This window comes from Mus caroli, chromosome 2 (genome assembly GCF_900094665.2).
Source record: "Mus caroli chromosome 2, CAROLI_EIJ_v1.1, whole genome shotgun sequence".
In the NCBI taxonomy this organism is placed as follows: Eukaryota; Metazoa; Chordata; class Mammalia; order Rodentia; family Muridae; genus Mus; species Mus caroli.
In genome coordinates, this window is record NC_034571.1 from 129,619,781 (window position 1) to 129,640,716 (window position 20,936).

General features: G+C 40.1%; 1 protein-coding gene across 4 annotated transcripts in view; it reads left to right on the forward strand.

Moving 5' to 3' along the window:
* The window catches only part of Slx4ip (SLX4 interacting protein), a 156,587-nt gene that overhangs the window by 101,775 nt on the left and 33,876 nt on the right, over nt 1–20,936 (forward strand). For 3 of the 4 annotated variants that reach the window (XM_029472393.1, XM_029472384.1, XM_029472381.1), the window contains exon 4: nt 2,173–2,293. The exons of the other annotated variant lie outside the window; for it this stretch is intronic. In XM_029472393.1, the coding sequence (XP_029328253.1) occupies nt 2,173–2,293 (121 nt within the window). The remainder of the gene's footprint in view (nt 1–2,172; nt 2,294–20,936) is intronic. 4 annotated transcript variants of the gene reach the window in all.

Consider the following 20,936-nt stretch of genomic DNA (forward strand, 5'->3'; position numbering starts at 1 on the left):
GTCAATATTTTGCTCTCTCTGTTTTAGGCTGTTTCTTCAGAGTACATCGTCATTGACATTAGAGTTAGTTGAAATTCTTTATGTGCATGCTTTAAAAGGAGAGTTAAAGAAAGGTCACTGCTTTACGTTGTTCAGTCAGTGCTTTGTAGGTTTTAGTCTTTAGATCACCTCATGATTGAGGTTTCATAAACAACCATATTGATTGCATTCTTTGTATGAAAGAGGACTGGGTTAATATATTAAACATAAGTTTCGCTTGAGTCCAGTTCAAGAAGTCTTTGCACTGAAGAGGCAAACCGAAATGGTCCCATCTGTAAACTTGCAGAAGTTATTAGCACAAGCCCCATTATCCCTAAGAGGCCGTGTCTATCTCCCAGTCATGGAGTTTTCCTGTGTCCTCTCACCGACCTCTCAGATTTCTCTGGCTGTTTTCTCCTGTACAACTCTATTTGCTTCACCATGCCTGGCACCATCAGTTCTTAGGGACTTTTCCCACTCTGCCCATTGCCTATCTTTAATTCCTAAAACCAGCTTCCCAGAAGGAACGCCTGTACTATAGTGAGAAGCTTCATGTGTATGGGCTCTATTTTTGTCTTACTATTTTTAGTCCTAGCCTTATAGGGTATTTATGGCCAAATTTTAGCAATCCCTGTTGCCTTGTGTGTCTTCCACATATTTTCTAGCTCAGTCATAGTTGAACCCTCCATGTGAAGCAGAAATTATATAATTGCTAGAGCAACAGTATGAGGCAAGGCTGCCTTTGTGTTGTGTGAACAGTGCCAAAGCATTCAGCTGCAAATGAATATCTTTATATCCCACAAAGAAATGCATCTTTTAGTTACAATAAAAATCAAGAGAGAGAAGAATGGTATTTGTATTTTATGTAGAAATTTCTGTGTATGTGTTAAACCAAGGGTTTTTTATATACTGTTTAAGGGGTGTTTGCAGGAAAGGAACTCACTATGGCTGCTCTAAAGAGCAGCCAAAAACTTGGTTCATGTTGTAATTATGAAGCATCTAAAAGACCAACCTGTGATGTCTGAGAAACAAGTGAAACAGGTTTGAGGTGGCCTGAAGAACTCTTGAGAGTACTTCAGAGTTGTTGGGAATTGATCTAGGATTTATTACTCATTGGGTGTCAGTTTTATATGTATCCTGTATATATGTACCCTGATATCCTGTGGTAAATTACATTTTCCTGATAATGCAGGAATCACCACATAAGACACTGATAGTTCCAATGTGGAGTTGGACTTCTGAGTTATTTTTGGTTGTTGTTCTTTACAAATATTATAAGCCAAATGATATCTCTAGAAATTTATTAATACAGTATGCTGAAATTTAATTCAAGCCTAGTTCTGCTACCTAATAACATTAATCTACATCAGAGACCTAAGAAGCTATTTTTATCATTAATGAATGGAGAATCATACTGTGATTTAAAAAAACAAATGGGGTTTATGCCATCACCACAAGAGTGGTAAGTTCACATTACTGGATTCCCCCGTTTTCTATTTAACCCACCACTCTGACTCTCTTGTGTTTGTAATCCTAAAACCAGAAACTAATGAATAATGGTATTTACTTAACACTAAAATATAAAAATTAAATTTGAAACAAAATTCTCACTGTTTCTTGCTTTCTTTATACAAATAACATCTGGTAGCACTGTATCAGCAAACAGGACAACAGTGCAATGAGACCATGGGGCCAGAGCGCTGGCAGCTGTGACCTGTCCCATGCCACCTGCAGTGACAGTAGAAATATTCTTACCCTCCTTTCTGCCTCTGAGTACCTCCCTGAGACCATGCTGCCACCCATGTAGAGCTCCATGGGATTTGTTTCTTCTCTCCATCACAGTGTGATAGACTGATACTTATGAAAACATTCTTGAAGTCACATCCTGCTCTTGAAGTAAGCTTTTAAGTCTTTCATTTGATATTGTAAAACTGAGGTAGAGAGAAAATGATGTAAGCCAGCATCAGGCTTGAAGCCATCTTTGATAGTACGTTTAATGTACAGTGCAGTGATGAAGGCTGTACAGTGTTCATTTCAGCATAACTGCTAGGCTTAAAAGCTAGCCAAAAAGCATTTGCTTTCTCAATATGTATAATCTTTGCTTCTCCCCATTGCATTAAACTAGAAATGTCTAATGTTTTAAATTTACTTTAGGAAGTTTGTTTGCTGTTAAAAGAAACCATTGATTCCAGAGTTAAGGAGTACGTGGGCATTTATAAACAGCACAAGCCATCAAGTGCAGAATTCACAAGATCCAGTCCCTTGTCCTTAAAAGGTAGGCAACAAGCACTGCACTTTTGGACAAAGAAAGTAAAATTTCAGCTTTGTAGAGATTGCAATTATATTTCACTCTGTCATGTTAGCATAGTGATACATTTAGAAAATATGCTGTAATGAAGATACTTGTGTTTGAGGAACAAAAATTTGCCAGAAAGCCCTAAAGGACTTTTAATGGTAGGCAAAATATATAAAAATAGCAAATAAAACATTCTTAAGGAAACTGTAAAATTTTAAAGGTCTCTTTTGTTTTTATGACAAATAGTCTTACAAATGAATTTATATTAATACTGACATAAATTGATTCGCTGTCTTATGATTTTTAGAATGTTTTCCCATATGTCATTCTATTTCAAATGTCCTCAAACAGGAGCATTGATACTCCTGGAGGACATTTGAAAATGTGGGCAGAGTTTTGGTTGTCAGTAGTGGCATGGGGTGGGTGCTGCCTGTAGTGGGCAGAGGCCGGGGATGATAGGACAGCCACGGGGCACAGAACAACCAAAGCCTGAAGGGCAGCAAGGTTGACACATTCCTTCTCTCCTCTTGACCCCAGTACTTACCTTAGGACCTGTGAGAGATGCAGTGACATGCTGAGTGACCACAGGGGACAGAGCTGGAATCCAGACCCAGCTCTTATGAACTCCACTCCAGTGATTTTTCTGTTCTCTTGGTCTTCTGCTTTGTTTCTGTGTTTTGTTTTGGTTGTTTGTTTCTCACGTAAAATCAGCATTTCATAGCAGCCTGTGATATAGTCAGTGCATGCTAATTATCAGACTGTAGTGGTAGACTGCTGTGAGCCCCGTTATGCTAACAGAAGGTGTTAGGAAAAATACTGGATTACATACTCCTGAAATCACACTAGGTCGAGAGTGCTTACCTTGTGTAGATGATAAATAGAGAAGTAGTTTTTGTTAGCTGAACTGGAAGGCTTGAGAGAATTGCATTTCCAAACAAAACAATATTACTATCCAGTGGTTCTCCATCTGTGCTCATGACACCCACAGGGGTTGCATATCAGATATCTACTTATCAGATATTTACAGTATGATTCATAACAGTAGCAAAATTACAGTTATGAAGTAGCAAGAAAAATAATCCTATGGAGAAACGGTATTGGAGGATCACAGCATTAGAAAGGTTGTGGAGCACTGATCCAGGAGATGCTCCAGGGGATTTGCCACTCAGTGTTGTTTTAAATTATGAGAGAAGCACTCCTTGTACCTCAATTAGACCTGGACAATCTCATATTTTCACTGGTGCAACAGGAAAAGAATTGAGCAAGATTCTCGACTCTCGTGCAGCTGTTACAATAGGTGCTTTGATCAGTACTGATTCTCAAAGAACCCTTCCCTTCCCAAACCTGCCCTGGCAGCTAAAGAAAGAGGCTACATACTCAGTACCCAGCTTCTCTCAAACACAAGAAAACATCCTCATTTTTGTGGAGGAAAAGATTTATTGATTAAACAGACAAAGGGAGCTTAGTCTATACACAGTTTTGTAACCTTTTCCCCTCCTAATTAATATATTACTAAAATAAAATTTCCCGTGTCACTGTTTGGTAAAGTTGTTGTTGTAAAGTACAGATAAAATTTACTATTTAACAACTGTTGAAGTGTTTACGTTGGCAGCAGAAGTATGCTCCCATTTTTGTGCAACTGTTGCCATTACCAATCTCCAGAAGTCTGTCACTGTCCAGTCTGGGACTTTGTACCTATGAATAATGTGTCCTCATGCTCTAGCTGAGCCCTGGGTAATAGAGGTCCCGCTTTCTGATTCTCTTGAGCTCACTACAGTCAGTATCTCCCATGATATATGTCATATGATATTTGTCATCTTATTCTCTGGCTTATTTTCATTACAGTTAGGTTTTCAGCATTCCTAGTAATGCATTTATCAGAATTTCACTTCTTTTGAAATCTTATAGTGGATGACACATTGTCCATTCATTTGTTGATGATCACTTCCATGCTCTGACTGGTATGAACAATAGTGGGTGAACACTGATATACAAATTATCTTTTCAGAACTTTGGGTTTTTTAAATATACACTTAGAAATGTCTGGATCACAGGGTAATTCTTTTGATCACGTTTTTGAGGTACTAATATATTATTTGCCACATGACTGCATTATTTTACATCCTCACTGCACAAGGGGTCTATTTTCTCTACACCTTTGCCAACCCTTATTTTCTGATACTTTGATAATTGCCATCATGACATATGTAGAACAATCTCTAATTATGACTTTTTGGCTCTTGTTTATTTGTCTTGGTTTGGTTTGGTTTGGTTTGGTACTATTTCCTTGGTGAATAGTGATGCTGGCCATCTTTTTATGTACTCATTGGCTATTCATATATCTTTTTTTTTTTTCTTTTGAGACTATATGCCTGGTCCATTTTTAACTGGGCTTCTGAGGGAAAGTTGTTGGAGGACTTTATAAATTATGCATATTAACATTCCTTATTGACTATGTAATTGACAAATATTTTCTCAAATTCTGTGGTTTGTCTTTTAAATCTCTTGGTGACTTACCTTGTTATAGACATACATACATACATACGTACATACATACATACATACATACGTGTGTGTGTGTGGTTTTAAATGTGCTAAAGCCAAAATACCACTTTCTTCTTTTGTTGCTAGTACTTAGATGCTATGTCTGTGGAAATCATTGCCAAGTCCTGTTTTGTGAAACGTTTTTTTAAAATTTTTCTTCTAAAAACAGAAGTTCTATGGAATTTAAACTCATTTTCATGTGGATGTCCACAGTTTTCTTAGTATTCTTTGGTTAAAAGGCTGATTTCCACATTGAATGGGTTTGGTAATCTTATTAATAATCATTTGGTATTGAAGTGAAGTTTAATTTCTGAGCTTTCCACTCTGCTGTAGCCTTTAGTGTCTGTCACTGGTGCTGGTTCTAGAGCCTCCTGATATATTATAGCTTGTACTGAATTTTTCAAGATTGTCTTGACTTACTCCTGGTCCACATTGCTATTTTTGATGAGTATAAAGTATTCTATTAAACATCAGTGTTCTTAATGTATTGGTGGAATTTGGATTGTATCTGATAGTCGTAGTTCTAAAGAAAAGTGCAGTTGACATTCTAATAATGTATGTATTTGTTATTTCAGGGTCTGATTTAATATTGTTTTGGGGACTGATTAGAGTTTGTGGGGTGTGTATGTGTGCATGCATGTACACACGGGTGCACACAAGTGGGGCTACATTAACTCTGCACGTGTTCTGTTAGTGGGCTATATGAACTAGAACTTTTTCTTTTCATTTCTTTTTTATTATTTTGAATATGGTCTCCTTGAGTTGTTCAGAGTCCAGGCTAGCCCCAAATCTGATATCCTCTTGGTACAGTCTCCCAAATGCTAGAATTACAGTCATGTACCACACCCAGCCTCTAAGACCACTTTAAAGATAATGATATATGTGTATATATGTATGAATGTGTACGTGTATGTGTCTGTATGTGTACAAACACATTTGTGCAGGCTCAAGGTTGAAGTCACAAATTATCACTATCCACTCCAACTTATTCATTGTCAGGTTTTCTCAGTTGAGCCCAGCACTTGTTTATGTGGCAAGTCTTACTCTAAGGATACCGTCGCCCCCTTCCAGGCATGCAGCTATGCCCACTGGCATTTATGTGGGTTGGAGGGATCAAAACCCCATTGCTCATGCTTCTGCAGCAAGTACTTAACCCCTGAGCCATCTGTCTTCTAGTCCCCTGCAGATGGATTTCCTGTTGTCACCTGCTCTTGACTTTAACTGTACCACCACAAACCAGGCCATGTTTGCCTTGTGCAGCATCTGATGACCATTAACAGAGTGGATACAGTATTTAGTGCAGTGAGATGATTATGTAACCAGAGGAAACCAGGAGATAGATATATACATACACATATACAAACTTTTTTGAAAGTAAAATTTTCAGGGTAGCCCCATATTTTGTCTCTTCTCCTCATTTCAATAACTTCTGTGCATATTTGTTGAGGTTTATACCATGGCTATCCCCTTTCCCAGTAGCCACGAGGTAGTTTATATTTCCCCCTCACTTAGAGAACTGTAGCAGGCACCTCATGGTACCTTTCATATGGCCAGTGTGCCACATTCTGCCCATTCTATACTTAGGCCATCCCTTAAAAAAATCACAGGTCTGATTTTGTGCAACTCTGTAGAAAATCATTCAGGATATTCTCAGGAACACTATGATAAAGACCCCTGGGGAACTGAGCTGCCTGTCATACAGTACCACTTTTCCTTTCTCCTGTTTAAGTGCCATTGACTTGATTCCTTTCTCCTAGAGTTCCATCCTTCTGAAAGCTTGACTCAAATCAGAACCTTTTCTTCCCTACTCTGTTATCATCAGCTCTCTAGTCAATGTACCCAGCACAATCTCCCTGTTTGTAGATTACAGGTACCCTGAACTTATCCTCCTACCATTTGACAAACATCTACCTCTCCACAGTGTGTGAGCCTCCCATGGACCAGGTCTGCCCTGTATACTCTTTGTTGTCTCTCTGACATGCAGGGCAGTCTATGGTCTTCAAAATACAGTACATATGTGTTTAGGTGATTGCTTTTCTCGTAAGGTTAGGGTTGCTCTAAGGAACCTGGCCTTCCTTATTTCCTACAGAACCTACTTTGTTCATTTTTAGTAGCTTCTCCATTGTATGGCCAATGAAGTCCCAACTCATTTTTTTTTTTTTACCAGTTCTTTCATTTCCCCTTTCCTCTAAATACCTGTTATTTGGAATTTATTACTTACATTATCTGCAGCATACTATATCTTAGCCATGCTATAGTCTACTTAACAGCCTTCTTTCCTCCCTTTGAGGGGGAGGCTGACTCTGGCACCTCTAGAATCACCTTTCCAGATTACCATGCTGCAGAGAACTGTCTTTTGAGTGCTTGCTCTCCTCACATAGTTCCCAAGATATGAGTGCTACAGTATAGCTCTCTCTTCCACAGGATCATCTGTCCCAGTAGATAGGTTCACCACAGTCAGTTCCTTCTTTACATTTCCATGGCCACATCAGGGTAATGTGCCTCAGCATGGCATGAAATTGAGTATGTCATCCTGGGTAAGCCAAGTCTCCACACTTACAACTTTGTTCATTGCTCTAATAAGATGAATATTATCACACTTTGATTGTTCTTTATAAAAACTACATATGCTCCTCCAAGACTATATAAAAGTACTTCACAATGTCAGTGAAGACTATACCAAATATATTAGCTTCATCCCTTGTAAGTCATCTGAAAAGTCATCTTGGTAGCCAGCATACGTTAGTGACATGAGCAAGTTTTCAAAAAGATATCACAGTCAACTCCTACCACCTTCACCTCAGCATCTTCCTCTAGTCATGCTCAGAGTTGGGTGTTAGCAGCATCTTCAATTTGTGTCAGACTAGCAGCCCAAAACTCAAACAGGAGAATTGTGCTCTTTGATTTTCATTAATGTTTTATGTGTTTACAGACAGCTACACATTTACAGTTTGGGTTCGTATTGGGTTGTCCTCCCTCACCCATCCCTTCCTTGTCCCCCTCTTCCTTCCTTTTTTCCTCCATTCTTCTCTCTTTCTTTCCTGATGCCATTCCCTTCATAATTAATTTTTGATTTACTGCTAGAGCCTCCAGATTTTCCTTCTAATTCATCCATGCCTCTACTGCCAAAATTGCCTTTTAAGACAGAATTGACAGTCCTCAGCTTGAGACCCTATAGCTTAATTTCCTTTTCAGTTTCTTCTGTACTTGACATAAGCCACAGTGTTAAAGCTTGGTTAAAGCTTATGGGATCTCTAAGAGGGTGAGCAGTAACTATTGTGAAGCACAGCCTCTGCTACAGCATGGGGACAGGTTGAGTATACATACCATTTTACCATGAAAGTCATGTTCATCTGCAAAGCCAGGACATAGTACCAGAAACCCCAGCCAGAGAGGTCAGCACATGACCAAGCCCTGTGCTTCAGAACCATATCTTGTGTCTGTTTTCTGACCACAAGTGAGTCAATGGAGGCAAACCATTTGGCCTTTACCCTGGGAGTATCAGAATAATAACAGAGAGGAATCAATTTTTTGGTTGAGTAGATGCATGGTACAGCTTACTCACTTAAGTTTTCCTCTTGATTTCCTATTTCCCTGAGTTTCCAAGTGGTAACAACAAGCTATCAGCCCACCCCTAACACAGTTGCCTAGCTACATAGAATATTCCCTCTCCAATAGATAAAGTTCGAAACCTCAGCTCCACTCTACTATAGGGTTTCTGAGTGATGGTTCTGTACTTTTAACCCTCCCTAGTTCATTCATAGCTCATGTTTATTAATTTACTGATTAAATTGTGAAGTGGACTATAACCACTATATTTTAAATAAAACAAGGAGGAAACAGCATAAACTTCTATCTTGGTTCTTGCAGATGAAGCAGCACAAAGGGCTGTGTAGGTTGCAGGCACCATTCTGGCTTTGGTAAGCAAGAAACATGTAGTTAGTATTTCTATCTTCTTTTGGATTTGTTTTCTATTCCTTGTGCCTGTAGCTTCAAGGTCTTCACTGTGAGTCTTGAGGTGCCTGAGCTGCCAGCGGCTCTGCCTTGACAGGTCAGTCTTATTCCTTGCTCTGTCCACTGTGAGAATGCGCAGTAGTGTCAGGCGGTGGTGGCACACACCTTTAATCCCAGCACTTGGGAAGCAGAGGCAGGCTGATCTCTGAGTTCAAGTCCAGTGTAGTCCACATATTGAGTTCCAGGAATGCTAGGATTGTCACCCCTCCATTTATCCCTTGGTTCCAGAAACCATAGTTATTTTATTTGTTTGTTTTGCTTTTGCTAGGGAAATACATATTACTTTGCCGGTCAGACTATACTTTGCACCTTTTAGCTTACAGGCTTTTCCAAGTTCCATCAGGTCTTGACCCTCGCTTTGCATCCTGACTGAATTTTCAGTAAATCTCATCTTTGATTACTTAAGACCATTGACTTTTATCAACCCATTATGACCAAGTGACTTATGCAGTTTTGGTCTTTAATAGCCTCAGTATTTTTAGCCACCTAGTCATCACATGACTTCCTACTCCAGGGCTTTGGTGGTTTACAGACACCATCTGTTCTAATCATTAGTCTTCCAGCTCTTGATGCCCTGAGGTTACCTCTCACCCTAAAGGAGGCTTCTCATTCAGAGACTTTATAGCAGTGCTTTTCTTGAACTAGCCAGTCCTTATTTTGCAAAGGATTCTGGTAGAAGAGAGGAAATCTCTGGTAGGGGTTGCCATTCTTATTCAGATCTTCATACATACACATATCTCACCATTCTCTTAGCATCCTTTGGCTAGTTGTGCTTGCCTGGGTCTACCTAAGTGAGCCTTATAGCTGAATTCTGATAGAGGAGCCCCAGTTCTCTTATCAATGGTCTTTTTTTTTTTTTTGGACAGCCACAAGAGTGACCTTCTGGGTATGGAGATGCCAAACATTTTCACCCCAGGTTGAGATAATGTGAAATCTGGCTGTTAAGAATGCTTGAAGAGCCAGCCGACTAGTCCTAGAGATTTTGGAAGGTCTGTGAGACACTGAGCTTACAGGAAGCCCTTAGTCCCTCAGGAGAAAGAAGTGCCCCAGTGACCTAGACCAACACACCTGAAGAGTTCCCCTGACTAATCACCAGTTTGTCATTGTACTGTGACTAATCTATAGTCCCCGAATTACAATGCACTCTCACCTCTCAGCTTTTATCCATGCTGCTTCCACTTCTCTGGGAAAACTCTCACTATTATAGGACTGGGCCCTGGTACAGTCAGATACTGGGGAGGAACACAAGTGTTGGAAAAAGCAGAGGAATTGTTGCTATTCATTGGTCACCTGCTTCTTGACTTTCCTTTGGTCTGCTTCCATCACAGCAGAGGTGGAGGTGGTCTGTGAGTTACAAGTCATTAAGTAGCCTTTCATTTTCCAAAACCACACCCTACCCAATATAAGATTCCAGGGTAGGAAAATCACCTAGCACAGAGGGAGAGAAAATACTTTCCTCTTACCCATCCCCTCTGGCAGTCCTTTAGCATCTGCCTTTTAGTGCCGGTCAGACACCAGCACGGTTGTGTCTGAAATGGGCATTTCTAGCCACTTTTTCTTCCCATTGGTGGGGATTAAAACTCAGCTTTCTACAACTACACAAGTGCCCCACTGCTAAGCTGTAACTACAGCCTGCAGACATCATCCCTGACCCTTTCTCCGAAGATGAGAGCAGGCTTGGAGTTGTGTAACTTGTTCAAAGGTCATGTAGCTGTGAAATGTCAGTAGCTATGTGATGTACAGCTGTCTAATGACAGGCTGTCTTGTGTTTCCTTTAAGGAGAGTCACGTCTGCTTGTCCTTTCTCTTAATAAAAATTCTCTCTTGTTATTAAGGCACAGTTCTTTTTAAATTACCCAGGTACAGGATCAGTGTTCTGCTTGAATTAGCATATGTTCATCTTTGTTTTAAACTTTATATCTCCCATCTCTGATCTTGAGACAGAAAAATAGACACCCAAATAGCCCATCTTCCAAATTATCTGTTGCAATAAATTGGCTATATAGATAACAGTCCATTTATGTTTGTGGAGCAGTAGGATTTTTTTATTGCTTATTACTCTATTCTATATAACCTTTTCTTTTAGTTAACATCTAAGAAACCCAGCCCTTTAGAAAATGTCATAAGATAAATTAAATTTCCCTGAGTTCTGTGGTTTCTGTCTGAAGCATTTTTTTTCCCCCTATGACTATGCCTTTTAGTTGAATATTTCTCTAAAGTCTTAGCTAAAGTCTCCAACCAAAATGCACATGCATCTGCTCATCCTTTTGTGGCTTCATTCCAGGTATGGTATGTGAGTGGCCAAGGCAGGAGTGCTAAGGCTTCCTCCCCACCTACCTCCTTTATAGCCTTTGGTGATGGGGCACATCACCATCGTGTTAGAGAATCGATGGGTGTCCACACAAGAAAAGAAAAAGGCAAGCATGGCCAAAACAAGCAAGTTCTTCCTATTCTTCCCTCTGTCTGAGAAATGTCCCCTCCCTTCCCTTAGCGCCTGATGCAACACGAGATCCTGCCAAAGAAAGCTTTCTCCTTGCTCCTCAGACACAGGCTTGTTGTGAGCTCTGCTCCCTGATGTCCCTGTGAGTGAAAAATGTGTACATGTAGAATTTTGTTTTGTATTTATTTTCCTAGACTATTGGAAACAGAGCCATTTCCTAATTAAAATAAATTTTGGAAGTGAAGCATGTTTCCCCTGAGCCCAGCCCTTCCTCAGCCCAAACCCGGCATCTTCAGGACAGACTGCAAACTGGCTGCAGCATACCACCTATATGATCCCCTGCAGCTGCTGTGTCTCTTAATTTTCACTATTTTAAAAAAAAAGACTATATGTCCAGCGACTGCTAAATCTCAACAAACATAGGGCCTTGATAGATAGGCTATTTCTCATCATTCCTTGTGTGAGTCAGCTTCTACGGCAGAGCTCTGAGTGCACACCCACAGGAGGAATGGTACTATACTCTAGTCACAGACAGAGGGTGTGTAGGCAGTTTCTGACTCTCAAGGTACAGAAGGGAAGAACTGAAAAAAAAAAGAAATAGTCAGTTGTGTGGTTTTCTGAATAGTAAGCCAGCTCAGCATATGCTCAGTTACCTGTTCTGTTAAATATTCATAGTTTTTACACGTTGTTTTTGTTCACAGCCACTTAAGAATTGAAATGGATTTCCCTAGTCTATCATAGAACTTAGTTGGAAGCATATGTTTTCTTTTTACACATGTGTTTAAATAGCTTTGGTTATTATTTACATTTCTCCCCATAATGTACTCAGTCAAAACATTTTCTAAGCTTTCATCCACATGCAAAAAAAAAAAAAAAAAAAAAAAAAAAAAAAAAAAAAAAAAAAAGAACAATAATGCAAACAAGTGCCTGCAAGCCCTCTCGTGAATATACTGTGGAATCAGCAGAGATTATTTTTCCAAGAATGGGCAATTTGTAAAACTTAAACTTTTAGACATTTTGTAAAAGTGCTAAAGCAGCACTGACAACTCAAGATGCTTTGCTTTCTCAAATGTGGGGGAGATGGTGCTCTCCACTTCCTGCAGTACATAGAAAACAAACACAACTCTGAAGAGTAGTGCTCCCGCTTGCTAACGTCACCTGATAGGGAGGGACAGTGCAGAGTTCTGTAATGCTTTGTCTGCTACAGTTTATACAAAATCAAATACAAAAGTGCTCAAAGAGAATTCTGTGAACAAAACAGAATTCTTTTCAGCACATGAAGTGCTTGGTCTTCTATTGATCTACCTGAGCCAATGTGGGCTGTCAGGGTGGACTTTATTAGAGTGATCCTACTGGCTGGGGAGTCTTCTGCCGCCTTCCCACCCACAGCCCTTTCTCCCTGAACTCACAGCCTGAGCTCTATGGAGGCTTCTTGAAACAAAATTGATGTTGCTTTTGCTTAGTTTCAAGCTGAAGTTCCAATTCTGCTGTGGTGTTTGTAGCAATGCCACATTGTTTTTCTACAGCTTTTAATATGAGTCTCATATTACTTTGCCTGGTTTCTTATGATGATGCAAGTTTGTGTTACTTTTTCTGAAGCTCTTATGATGATTTGAGTGCCGTACCTTTGTATCTGCTTAAGATCACTTTTACAAATGGAAATTTTGCTGCTGAATTGCTATGTGTCTTGAAACTAGAAAATTCACAGGGACTACCAAATCCTCCACAAGTCGTAGAGGATTTTTGTTATCAAATACTGGTTTGTAAGAATGTTTTCAGAGGAGTTGTGCACTTGGCTGAGAGGCCTGCCCATTATCAGCTCCATACAGAACAATGATTTATCACTAGATTTTCTAAAGACAAGTCCCTTGGAGGAGTCAGAAGAGCTGATTAGCGCTCCTGTCTGCTACAATTGGAAGGAAAAGTAACGGAAGAGAAAGCTTCCAGCTCATAAATTGGAATAGAAATGGGACCAAAACTACAAATTTTTCTTTTAGGTATCTGCTTCATTATATTTCTGATTATGACAGGACTATTTATGCATGCTGGGAATCAAAACAGTACTTTATACATGCTGGGCATGTACTCTACTGCTGACCTGCATGCTCAGCCATGTGACAGCCATCATTAATTAGAGTGGTCACCATTTCTCATGCTGACAACTAGCTGCAGGGTCTGTGGCTCTTCACTTTTATAAGCAGATGAGAGCAACCCTTACCACTGAAAGCCATGATTTAACTCAGCATGTTGGGAACACAGTACCCTGGCATGTTGGCTTTATGTTATTTAGTGGTCTAGTTGCCACATAGCTAATGTGTTTGTATGGATTGGCAAGAAGGATGGAAATAGAAGGGGAAAGTGAGATCCTTCTTAGACAGTGTTCTACTTGGCACATACCAGCTAAAGCCTGGGAAGCTGGCGACCCATGGGTCTGACAGATTATAAAGAGCATTCTCCCCTCTCTGCCATAATGCCGTGGTCTTTTCTCATCCAGGCAGCATATAATTTAATTTACTAGACAGGATATGGAGGAACCTTCCCACAACCTGTATGTTTCTGGATAGTTTCGTGTCTGCTTCTCTGTAGCAGTAGCCTTCTCATGTCTAACAGTATCTGGATTATTTACCAGCTTGTCTGTTCTTTGTCACCTCTCCTCTCCTCTTCAAGGACAAGGACTTCCAAGGTCTTAAAGTCTAGCCATTGAATTTCACATGGCCAATGTTTATATTCATAAGAATACTGGAAAGAAAAAACAAGGATTAGAGAGAGACAGCTTAGTAAGAAAGGCCTGCTAGAGGGGCCAGGTTGGAGCCACACAATCCAGGTAAATAGAATCTGAGCATGGGAGCATTTACTAGTAATCCCATGAAAGGTACAGGCAGGCAGATCTCTGGAGCTCACTGAGCAGTCAGACTAGCCTACCTGGTAAGTTCTAAGCCAGTGAGAGACCCTGTCTCAAAACCCAAGATAGATAGAACCTGAGGAATGACACGAGGCGTTTCCTTTTGGCCTACACACACACAAACACACACATTTATTCACACATGTGCAAACACTCATGCATACACAAAGGAAAGGAAGGAGGGAGGTTAAGAGAGGGAGGGATGGAGGGAGGGAGGGAGGGAGGGAGGGAGGGAAGAGAAAGGGTAGAAATGTAAGAGATGAAATGCTAGTAAGCCGATTTTGCAGGTGTAAAGTGTGAGTACAGAGCATTGGGAATAAGATGGACTTTGGCTTTATTCCTGGGACAAGAGTTCTAGCTAAAAAACTTATGAAATTTGGTGGTAACCTGCATGATGATTATAAACTAAAAAGCTTCCATTCTCAGATTCCCTAGTGTAACCCCCTAATTATTCTGATCAACTACGATAGCTCCTAAAGTGGAGTGGTGTGCAAGATCCCTCTCTTAGCATAGACATTGGACATGTCTCTAGGTGAATTTACACAAATATCTGAGTGAGGTCTCTACACGGGTGGTTGCTGGGCTGCTCCTCAGGAACCAAGTGAGGATACACTTGCCAGTTTCAGATCCCTCAGCTTTTTAGCTCACTTAGATGTGCTCTTCTGCCACTGTGCTCTCAATACCAAGTGCCAGCTTTTCACTCAATTTCCACTGTCTTAAGCTATTTATTATAAACCGTATAACCTAGTGGGAACTTGGTCTCATCTATTTTGTGAACTACTTTAGAAAAGTTCTGTCTACATTGTTACTGAAAAATAACAACAAAAACAAAACTCCTCGGCAAAGTCTCCAATATAAAAGAATGGATGTCTCGGGCTGGCCTGGTGCTCAGTTGGCAGAGTGCTTGTCCAGCATACACAAAGCCCTCCATTACATATGCAAGGTGTGCCGGTGCCTGTCTGACATCCCTTCCTAGAGGTGGAGACCAGAAGATGAATGCAAGGCTATCCTCAGCTGCATAGGGAGTCCAGCCTACAGTACATGTCTTAAAGTGGTTGGGGACAGGGACAATAGCTGGAAGAGATGTTAGTTTTAAGATTTAAGCAGAGATCAATCAAATTGCTGTTCTAGGGTCATAGATAATGTATGTCTAAGTAAATATATGAATTATGTTTCTATGTTCAATGAGCATGTTTATAGTGTGTGTACACGCACTCGTGCACACGCAGATATCTACCATGTAAGTTACTACTACAAAAAATTAAAATTTTAAGCCTTGAAAGTAGATACCCAAAATATTATTTCCTTACAAATATTTGCAGGAATTTTGCTTAATTGCAACCAGAAGTCTGACCTGGAAGTCTAGTGTCTTGACCCTCTAGCTGCTTGGTTTCCTATTTGGGGTGTTTTGCTCTCCTCGAGTGTGAGAAAATCTCTTTTACATGGTTTTAACCCTGTGTATTCTTAGAAACGCTGAAGTAGAAAATACTCCCTTGGGGAGACCAACATTCTCATTATTTGCACGAGTGACTTGTAAAGGTTTCTTTTAAATAGAAAACATTTTTTGAAATAGTTAGCAAATCTTTTTTTTTAATGGGATCTGTTTGGAAGTAAAATAGCTCTGAGCTTTCCTTTGACATAATGTGAACTTTGGAGAGGTTTGTGCATTCTGTGAATTTACCTTTCATTAGTAAAATATATTTTAATCAAAATGGAGTATATTAATTATCTTATTATAAGGAAACTTTTCCATATACCCACCACTTTTGACTTTTTAAATCTTTTTTCTCTAACCTTTTAGAAAAGAGAAAAGTAGGCTGGCCTGTCTTGGGTGGCTCCATAGTATTTAGTATTATAGTGATCGAAGAGAGTGAGCAAGCTTGACACTGCCCAAGGAAGCCTTGGCATTTATACCTCTAAGGTGGATGCCACATTCATTAATGGGAACATTGTTTCCGTGTAGCACTGTGATTAATTGATCACATATCCCCATTGCAAATAGCTTCAGGTTTTTTGTTTCTGTTTTGTCTGTGTGTTTGAGGCAGAGTTTCTTTGTGTAGTACTGGCAGTCCTGGAACTCCTTTGTATATAGACCAAGCTATCCTTAAACTCAGATCTGCCTACTACTGCCTCCAGAGTGCTGGGACTAAAGGCTTGTGCCACAGCACCTCAAGTCTTTCTTATTTTCAGTCAGAGGAACTTCTCTTTTTCTTGCTCTGTTGCTCTCTTGTTCTCTCTCTCTCTCTCTCACACACACACACACACACACACACTCATATTGTATGTATGGAGGTGTTTGTTCCTGTGCTCTTGCCATGTCGTGCACGTGGAGGTCAGAGAACAAGTTTGTAGGGTTGATTCTCTTTTTCCACCATTACATGAATTCTGGGAATTGAGCTCATAGCAGACTTACATTGTTGGGCCTTTACCCATCTTGCTTGCCTAGAAGAAATCATTCTTAACTGTTTCAGGGGTTAAGAAAAAGGGACACTAGCACTTCCCCATCCATTTAGCTGAAGAATATTTCTTCCCTATCCCCCCCTTTTTTATTGTAGTATCATATTTACATTTCATTACTGTGTTAAGGAGCTCTGGGTGCATTTGCAGTTTCATCCATTTCTGTGGATGCTTCTTCCACCCCTGTCCCTATGCAACCACTAGTTTACTGTGCTGATCTAGGCATTTCATGAATTAGAATTGCATAATTAGCTTCTGTCACTAAGCACTGGACTTTCAAAATCCATTCATATTGAATATATGCAGTCATAACTTCATTTCTTCATGTGTGTGTTTATTTTGGTGCATTTGTGTCTTTGGAGACCAGAGGTCAGCCTCTGGTGGCATTCTTCTGTTTCTCAAGTGCCTTTCCACCTTAGTTTTGCTTGTTTTTCAAGAATGATATTAAGTTTCATTTATTGTTTTAGGAGAATTCATCTGGAAAAAAAAAAAACAAATGTTGTAGCAGATCACATGCTTGCAAATCCCAACAACGAGAAGGGCAGAGACAGACAGACCATTACAGCTCAGGGGCCAGTCAGTGTAGCTTACTGGAGACCCGCGAGAGGTTCAGTCTCAAGGAAACAGGGCTAAGTCAGTGAAATGGCATAGCAGGTAGAAATTCTTGTACAAGCCAGATCTTCTCAGTTGACTCACCAGAACCCATGGAGAAAGGAAAGAATTGATGTTTTGTTTGTTTAGGTGGTTTGGTCTGGTTTGATTTTTTTTTTTTTTTTTTTTTTTTTTTTTTTTTTTTTTTTTTTTTTTTTTTTTTAGATCATTTCTAAAGTTTAAGCCTAGCTCTTCATCCCTGCGGAGCAAGGACTTTACTGAGCAAGCCTTCTTCCCAGCCTACTTCATTGCCTTTTAATTGGCAGTTATGGTACCATCCAGTGAATTTACATTTTATTTATACATTAATTGATAGACAATTTGAATTTCTGTTTTAAAATTAATGTTTTGTGCGCAAACACACACATCCCACCTCTCTCTCTGGTGAGCTCAGGTCTGATGATGGAGCACAGGGTTCCTTCAATGCTACCTAATACTCTGCTGCTCAGTCTGGGCTATTACACAAAAGTGTTATTAAATATATATGTGAAGGTTTTTTGAGTGGATATGATTTCATTTCTCATGGGTCTATACCTAGGAATGAGATTTGCGGTCTATTTTTCATCTCTGTGGTTAATATATTAAAGAAGTGCAGACTGTTCCAGGTAGCTACACTATTCTGTGTTTCTTCCTGTAGTGCACAAGGATTCATTCCATCTTCCTCTGTGTTCCCACCAGCACTTGTTACTGCCACTTTGATTATGCCCATCCTAGCAAGTGTGACATGGCATCATCTTGTAGTAACAACTGGTACTAAGTTAACCCCATAACCCCCTGCAGAAGCATGATGTAAGATCTGCTACTTAATACCACGTGCAAAATTAACAGATAAGAGACTCACTTATAGGAGGTAAACGTCTAAGGAAAAAAAAAAAAAACCTTTGTGATCTAGGATTATATGAGACACTGTTTCTTAGATATGAAATCCATAGCCTGATTAATTAGATTATAGTCAAAGTTCAAAACCTTGAGGGGAGAAAAAAAGCCCAAAGGAGAAAGAGCTTCAATTCATCTATGTAATAAGAGCACTTAAAATGAAAATGCATAGGTATTTTTGCTAAAGAAAATATTAAATGGTCAATCAATTCTCAAATAAGGGCAAGCATCACTAGCCATCAGGAAATGAGACTATAAACCCCTATGAGACATATGGGGGTCATAAGGACATAGTTTTACATATTATGTGATTCAAAATAAGATTTACCCAACACACACACTCGCACTAATAAAAGTCTGCAACCAATGGGATGGCTCATGAGATAAAGGGGCTTACTGCTAAGCTTGGCAGCCCAAGTTCAAGTCCTGTACCCTACACAGTAGACATAGAAAACTGACTCCACAGGAGCTCCTGGCAGCCACTCACCAGTGTTATATCACATACACAAACACTCAGAGATGGAGATGGATGGAGGGAGAAAGAGGGAGAGAGGGAGAGAGGGAGTAAAGGGGGGAGGGGGGAGAGGTATCTATTTTAACCTGGTCATTGCAAATGAAATTTTAAATTGTTGTAAGCAGCTAATGTTTGAATTGTTTTTAAAGTGCTGTTGGTCTTGCTGAAGCTTCTTTCCCGTGGCCGTAGATGAAAACTTCTATAAGTGTGTTCATCCCAGTTATTCTACTTTTGGCCAATCGGTTCAGAGATCCTTGCTATCATCAGCATCTTCCTGTGTGGAAGTGTGCATGCCTTACTCATAAGTGTCAGGTGTGACAATTGAGTCTTCTGGGTATCAGTATTGGCAGTTGAAGCTGAATGAGTTCTGAAAGACCAAGCTGAATGAAGTCTCATTCTTATCCCACAGTGGCCTCTTCATTGGAGGCTTACGGAAGGTGGCAGCTTTCTAATCTTCTCGCAGAGCATTTTTGTTTATGTTTCCTTTGGGTTATTGTTATCTACTGAAAAACAGTTCACAACACAGTAAAGGGAGGGAAAACAAAAAAGGCATGAGACCCATCCTCAGAAATCCTTAAGAGGTGTGGTGGTAACTAATCTCATGTGTATTAATGACTCCTGAGTTGTCAAGGTCATTTGGGACTTGGTACCTAAGAACTTTGCTTTCTCCCAGTGCCTCTTTGCTGTTGCTCTACAATCCCTGCCAAAACCTGGTTGTTTGTGTTTAAGAACTAGGGTAGTGCATGTTTTCACAGACAAAATCCTACATCTTTTTCATTATCCGAGAATTTTGCGATGTGCCACCATTGCTAGAACAAGACTCTCAGTAATTAATTGTGACATCCTATAATAATATTTAGAACTTCTATCGATATGTATATGAGATATGGCTGGATATCTCATATGTCATGTGTGCCTTATCAACTGTGGAAATTCAAATTCCACAGATGTAGTTAGGCACCATGGAACTCTGACTCAGTTCAGACCCATGACTGAACTGAGGAGACTCTAGAATAGTAAATACTTATCGGAATTTCTTATTTATTTATCTCTTCGGTTTATTTATTAATTGATGAGAAAGTACAGGAGGTGGTCAACTTATATTTAGTCCCACCATCTGTGCTTTGAGTACTAAATGCATCAGGACCCCATACTTCTTAAGATGGAATTGAACATCTAAATGACAGTGACAGAATTAAGAGACATGTTTGTAATAGCCAGATGCTGAATAACAAATATAGGGGAGAAGACAGACTGTCTAAACATCAGGAGAAGGTCAGAAAGTGAGTAGACCAGAACCAGGAGATGAACACAGAACTGTGACAGGAGAGAACCATAGGGTGCCCTGCCTCTGTGCCATGATGAGTCCCCTAAAGCTCTGTGCCCTGTTCTGCCTCTAGTCCACAGAATTCCTGACACATATTGTTCTGGCTAGTTTTGTGTCAACTTGACACAGCTGGTGTTATCACACAGAAAGGAGCTTCAATTGAGGAAATGCCTCCATGAGATCCAACTGTAAGGCATTTTCTCAATTAGTGATCAAGGGGCTAAAGGCCCCTTGTGGGTGGGACCATCTCTGGACTGGTAATCTTGATTCTATAAGAGAGCAGGCTGAGCAAGCCAGAGGAAGCAAGCCTGTAAAGAACATCCCTCTAATGGCCTCTGCATCAGCTCTTTCTTTCTGACCTGCTTGAGTTCCAGTCCTGACTTCCTTTGGTGATGAACAGCAGCATGGAAGTGTAAGCCGAATAAAGCCTTTCCTCTCCAACTTGCTTCTTGGTCATGATGTTTGTGCAGGAATAAAAACCCTGACTAAGACAAATTGGTGCCAGCATAGTGGGGTATTCCTGTGACAACCTGACCATGTTTTGGGGAGGACTGTGGAAGGACTTTGGAACGTTGAGCTACAAGATCCATTCAATGTTAAGAGCTCTGTGGGATGTTGTGTAGGAGCTTGGAAGATAATGTTGAGAACAGTGCAGAAAAATGGAGGCCTGGCTTGTGAAACTTCAGAGGGAAAATTAAAGACTCTTTTTAGGGCCATTGCTCTTTTGGATTGTGAAGATTCTGTGGTTCTGGTTAGCTGGGGCTGAAGAATCAGCTGTGATTAACAAGATACCAGAACTACTAAAGTAAAACCTTTGCATTACTGGGACTATTGATGCTGGTTAGCTGGAGCTAAGAAATTAGCAGTGATTAAGAAGAGACCAGCATCACTGAGGTGA